The following is a 6,000-nucleotide window of genomic DNA, read 5'->3' as shown; positions in this document are numbered from 1 at the left end:
AAAATGTTATTTCAAATTTCTTATTAAAATTAAACATGGTGAAAATAATTGCTTACTTCAGTTGAAATAAGGTCAATACAAAAATTGTGCAGTAAAAAGCTTATGTAATTTGAAACAGAAAAGGCCTTTATTAGGGACAAAACTTAAGGGGGGAAAAACATACCACGCATATATCACAAAACTTTCGAGAATTCTCCTTTTTTAAATCAGAAGAAATTTGTAAAATGTGTTAGTAAACACAAATCTGCAAATATTAAAAATATATTTCTGGTAATAACTCATAGTTTCCGATATTTTCTTTCATGCTAAACGCACCTTTATACATTTTGAGTTCTTTTGCCCAAAATGATAGTTTTGGCACTACCAAAAATGGACAAGAAGAAACTCTAATAATGAGAAAATCAATTAATTTAAAAGGGTGCAGAGTCTGAAAACAAACTAGCCACCATGTACATTTAATTGTACTTAATTGTATACTTTATTTAAGTCACCCTTCTCAGGGGTTTAATAATTTAGAATCAATAGTTCCCTTCAAAACATAATAAAATATTTACACTTTATAAAATATTAACTCATTAACAATACCGCTGTGTTGTTTATAAGAGTGTGACTGAAGTCCCATAATTATGCTGTTGACATAAGCATGTGAGGTTAGCGAAGTGATCTCCTTCGCAAAATGTAAATGAAGATCTTCAGACAGTGGTGTTTATAAAATAGCTCATTAATGACTTAAGATTGAATCGCTCCAACCATTCGCATCATCAGATATAATAATAGTGACGAATCAGACAGGAAAGATCCTGGCTAAACCATTTGCATTTTTTTTTTCCAGAAGTACTGAAGTCCTAATATCACCATTTCTTCTAAGTTCCTGGACACTGATCCGCAGGAGGATTCTGCAGTTCAACACCAAGGTAAGGAAAGAAACAGCATTATTATCGTTGTTAAGATATTTATAAGAATTGCGCCTCTCCCCATTTTGAAAACGGGCTCAAACTTTGACAGTGGTAGTTGCTTTGTGCAAACCCCCCTTCCCAATCCGACGTGAAAGCACAGATTAAAAAAAAAAAAAAAAGTTTGCTGATCAAACTTACAGTTTGTTTCTTTGCAGCCAAAAACCTTTTAGCTATACCACCACGAGTTGGTTTACTTGAGCCACTTTGTTCTCACAGACTTCGATTTGTGCATTTTCTCTAACCCGTTCGTTCTGGGAAGTGGGGGAGATGGGGTTTGGGGAATAAAAAACAGGGAAAAGAAAATGCTGCCTAAAACTCCCAAGGTGGCTCCCCGAAGGTCTACCCTCAAGCTCGCTTCCTTTCTCCGCCGGGCTCCGACCGCTTCCCGGGTTGCCTCGGGCTCCTTTGGAACTTGGTGGGCGGCGCCTGGGTGCGGGCTTCTCCGGGATCTGGGCGTTGAGACTTAGGCCGGGGCAGGTTTGGTTTCTGGGACCCTTTCTCTTCCAGAGGCTCCCTCGCCTCCCAGGCCTCCGCTCGGAGGGGACGGCTGCGCGCACGCCGCCCACCGGGTAGGTGCGGCGCGTAGACGGCGGCCTACCTCCGGACACACTAGGCTGACGCGGCTTCCCGCTGTCGGTGCACCGGCCCAAGAATTCCAGAATTACCCCCGGAGCGCGTTTCCCAAAACCGAATTTAGTTTGGCCCTCTGGCGCCGCCGTACAGCCCATACTTCTTAAGGGGGACCGGCGGCTCAGGCAGCGACATGGTGCGGAGTTCTCCGCGTCCAGGGGTTTAGGAAGGAGACACAAGGTGCGCGGTAGGGACTGGAGGTGCCGCCAGGAGAGGGGCTTCACCGGCCTCAAGGCGGGAGGGGACGCGTCCTCGCTTTCCCGCCCTAGGTCGGCACCGAGAGTGCAAGCCGGCGCCCCGGGCGTCTTGCGGGGGCCGCGGCCCCGGCCCACGTGCTTTTTTTTAAGGAGGTCCCGCGCCGAAGCGGGACCTCAGGGACAAAAGCGTGGCCGGAGCTCGGCCTGCTCCGCTAGTGCCTGCGCCACCTTAAATGAGCACCGCGGCCGGAGTCGGGCTGCGGGCGGCCGCTGCCGCGGGAGTCGGCAAAAGTTTGTGGCTCAGTTACACCTTCGCGGGACCTGCTGTGGACGCCCCCGCGCGGCCTCCTCCGGGACGAGGAGACCCGGTCCTCATCGCACGCTCCGCCCGCACTCGAAGCCTAGTGCCTGAGCCGCTTGGGTCCCAGGAGTCCCCGACCCGCAGCTGGAGGACAGGCAGCCCCACCGCCCTCACAGCCTCCGCGTCACGGCCTCCAGGCGGCCCGGGCTGAGCTGCTCGAGATGTCGCCGGCGCCGCGAGCGCTCCAGGGACGTCATCCAGGGATGCCCCCCGCCCTGCGCCCCCCACGCAGCCCCCTCTCCTGTCCCACCCGCAGCCCGGCGGGCCGTGCCGGCACTCCTGCCACTCAGGACACCCGGGCTATTGTTCTGGACCCACGGCCGCGCCGGCTCTGAGGGAGAAGCGGCCTTCGCCGCGCGTCCTGCGGCGCGGCGGGCCCGGACGGCCGGCTCCGCGCGAAGGGGGGAGCTCAAAGGCATCGGGAAAAGTTGCTCGGAGGGGCGGAGGCGGTGGGTGGTGGGCGGAGGCGGTGGGTGGGGGAGGCGATAGCCCTCCTATCTCCAAAGTCGAAAGTACTCCGCGCAGTTAGCAGAACCCGGAGCCGAGGCATCCGCGGTCGCCGACTGCGCGTCGGTCTGCGCCTCCGCCGGGAAACGAGGCAACCAGCGCCTGCCTTGTCGCCGCCGCCTCCGCGCCGGGACGAGTGCGCCTCGGGGCTGGGCGAGGCGGCCGCGCCCAGGACCCGCCGCGAGGAGGAGGACCGGACCCGAGCCCCGGCGCCCGCCTGCACCCGGGCGCACCCACCCGCCGGCCTCGGCCGCCGCCTCGCGCGGCACTCGCTGCTCTGCCATCGGTTCTCTGCCGCCCGACGCGCGCGGTCCTCGCCACACCGCTCTGCTACCGCCGACTCTCCCCTTCCTCCTCCGCCCTCCTCCCTGCCTCCCACCCGCCCCTCGCCAGTCCCTCTGCCTCCTCCTCAGCCCCGCCGCTGTTTGGGTCGCCGAGCTCACAGCGATTGATTGATTGATGTTTAATTTCCTGCCAGGCGGGGCCCCCCTCCCCCCGCAACCTCCCCAGCCCTCCTCCCCGCCCCCCACTCTCCTCCTTCATTGCGGTGGACCAGTCTGGCTTGGGTTTAGATCTTTCCCCCCCAACCCCCATCCCGAAATAACCCAGAGACTTCCCCTACCCCCACCCCAAATTATTATTTTGAAGGCGCTAGATCTGGGGACGGAAAGGGGGAGGGGGAGAAATCGGAAACCGAGGACAACCCAAAAGGACTCACTTTGCCTGATGACTCAACGCAACTAATAATCATCTCCCTCTCAGTGTATCTCTCTCTGCGGCTTGTCAGTGAGTCCGGCTCCGGCTGCAGGCGGCGGCGGCCGAGAGGGGAGAGGCTGGAGGTGACAGCTCGGGCAGCCGCCGCGTTTCCTCCCGCGCGCGGTCTCGGGTCCCTGCGCCTTCTCGGCTCTCGGTGACACCGGCCCTAAGGCTCCGGCCGCGCCTCCTCGCGAACTAGCAGACCCGCGAAGCGGCAGCACCGGCCCGCCTCCGCCTCCTCCCAGTCCTCAGCCCTTTCTCTCCAGAACGGGTCTCCTTCCCGAAGGTGTGAAAAGGCTTTTTCAGTCTCCTTCTCTCTTTTCCCCTCCTCCGCCGTCTCCTCCCCCGCTCGCTCGGGTGCCCCTTTGGAGGAACCCTCCTTTCCCTCTCCTCCTCCTCCTCCCCCTACCCCCCCCCCCCATCATCATCATCATAACAACCATCTCTGCACTAGAAGACATCCTGACCCAGGACCTTAAACGTTAGGACCTGGGAAAGAGGAAAAGGGGAAGGAGTAAAGAGGAAAGAAGACTAGGAGAACACCGCAAGGCAAAGCACCAGAAACTTTCCACCCTGGATTCTCTACTTTTGCTCCATGGACAGAGCCTCAGCCAGCCAAGTTACAGACAGACCGTGAGCAGTAAGTACGCAGGGCGAGGACTCCCACGCCAAGCTCGGGAGTTCGGGGAAGCCCCGGGTCCGGCTAAGTTCCCTCCCGGCAGCTCTCGCCCTCTCGGACGGCGCGGCCGAGGGAGCGCGGGCGGCATTTTCGGCCTCGCCCTCCCGCGCGGTCCGTGCGTCTCTCGCGTCTCTCCTCTCACCTCCCCTCTGCCACCCCCACCTCGGCTCGTCCACACGCGGCTCCTCTCCTGGCGGGAGCGCCCGCGAGGACTCCTAGCGCACTTGGCAGTGCAGGGTTCCTGCTTCTCGGGGATGGCGGTGGCGATGCGAGCGCGTCTCATCAGGTGTTTCCTCCTCTTCCGCCGCCCCCCAAAAATCCAGGGGTGCCGAGACCCGCGGGTTCCCGGAGGAGCACGCTGCCAGCCAAGAGACCCAGAGGAAAACTTTTTGGAGAAATTTTTAAATTGGGGTTCATCGGCTGCTCCTTGACCTAATAGTTTAAAATGCTTTTGGCTTCTGTGTTTTATGCTGAAGAGCTTTTTAAAAATCACTTAAGATCGGAAGAACAGGAGGACGTTCCAAAATAATAACGATTGTAGCCCCCGCCATCGCGGCCAAGGTGATTACGGAGAGTATTCTGGTGAATACCTCGAAACGTTTTTGGACGCTTAATGTGGAATTGGGGTTGGTTTTGTGCAAAGAGTGTTTGTGTCTCAAGACTGGCTCGGTAGAGGTAAAAGCGGGGATTCAAGGAGTCCTTATGCCAGGCCTTTGGCTCCTGCCCCGCCATTCACAGTACATTCCTCATGTGCTTAATTCGGTTTCTCACGGACTTGGGTACATCCCCCACTCCCTCCTCGAGTGGGTGACATGTCTTTTTATGAAGTTCACTTCTTCCGCAACCCTGACCCCCACGCGGCGAGGCTGTCTCCTCCGAGATCGGCTTATGCCAACCCTGTCCCAATGAATGGGCCACTTCCGGGCGCCCCTGGACGCTGGCCTGGTGGCCGTCGCCGAGAGCTGACTCCTGGAGAGGGACTGGGCAGTGTCGCAGCTCCTCGAGCTTCCTTGGGGCCGCCCAGTGTAAGGTGGGGACCCGCTTCCCGGCTCGGGCCCCTCAGGCAGCGTGGGAGGAAGTTTGTGTGGCTGCGGTGCAGCGCTCTGCCACTGGCCTGAACGTCTATCACGTGTGTGAGCGGTTTTCCCTCTTTTTTCTCCCTCCCCCTTCCCTACCCCCCGCCCCCTCCCTAGGTCCCTGCGCGTTTTATTGCGACCTGCCGGTGGGAACTTTGTCTCCGAGTCGGAGCAGCATGGAGCGGCGGAGCGAGAGCCCGTGTCTGCGGGACAGCCCCGACCGGCGGAGCGGCAGCCCTGACGTCAAGGGGCCTCCCCCGGTGAAGGTGGCCCGGCTGGAGCAGAACGGCAGCCCCATGGGAGCCCGCGGGAGGCCCAACGGCGCCGTGGCCAAGGCCGTGGGAGGTAACAGCCCGGAGCGGGGAGGCGCGCGCAGCCCCGCGGCCCGGCGATAATGGCCCGGGTGTCAGGGTTCAGGTTGATTAGGCGCTGTCGCGGTGTAGGATTACAGGAAGTGAATTCCAGGTTGCCGAATAATGCCCCCGTCGCCTCTCTTCTGCAACTGGTAGCTCATCTAGAGTTAAAAGAAGAAAGTGGTTTACCCAGAGGGTGGCATTTTTTGGGCACTTTGCCACTGTGTGCTGAGGTGTTGGCAGGTTTATGTCACAGCCAGCTAACTGTTTCTAGATTTTCCTAGAGAGCTTTTTAGTGATTTAACTCTTTTGCTTTGCCTCAGAGTGTCTGTTGTAGAGATGAAGTTTAGGTGCGATCGCTTTTGTGGACTAGTTTCTAATGCACAGGAGCAAGAGTGTTGGGGTTACTTTGTCGTTAGGACAGTGCTTCGAGATAGATCAGTGACAACTGGGAATATTTCCTGCCACACTGCAAGTGGGAAATA

At 57.5% G+C, this 6,000-nt stretch overlaps 1 protein-coding gene across 3 annotated transcripts in view; it reads left to right on the top strand.

Annotated features, from left to right (window-relative positions):
- The first annotated feature begins 888 nt into the window (after positions 1 to 888).
- Positions 889 to 6,000, top strand: part of SATB2 (SATB homeobox 2) — a 186,202-nt gene continuing 181,090 nt past the window's right edge. Inside the window, exons 1-2 of one of the 3 annotated variants that reach the window (XM_044241237.1) lie at positions 3,908 to 4,047; positions 5,280 to 5,507. In XM_044241237.1, the coding sequence (XP_044097172.1) occupies positions 5,339 to 5,507 (169 nt within the window). In that variant the 5' untranslated portion in view covers positions 3,908 to 4,047; positions 5,280 to 5,338. Of the gene's footprint in view, positions 915 to 3,907; positions 4,048 to 4,628; positions 4,648 to 5,279; positions 5,508 to 6,000 lie in introns of those variants that run through there. The other 2 variants (XM_044241235.1, XM_044241236.1) reach the window with 2 other exon arrangements.

Source organism: Neovison vison, chromosome 3 (genome assembly GCF_020171115.1).
Source record: "Neovison vison isolate M4711 chromosome 3, ASM_NN_V1, whole genome shotgun sequence".
Classification (NCBI taxonomy): Eukaryota; Metazoa; Chordata; class Mammalia; order Carnivora; family Mustelidae; genus Neogale; species Neogale vison.
Note: the sequence above shows the minus strand (reverse complement) of the source record. Positions and strands in the feature narration are given on the sequence as shown.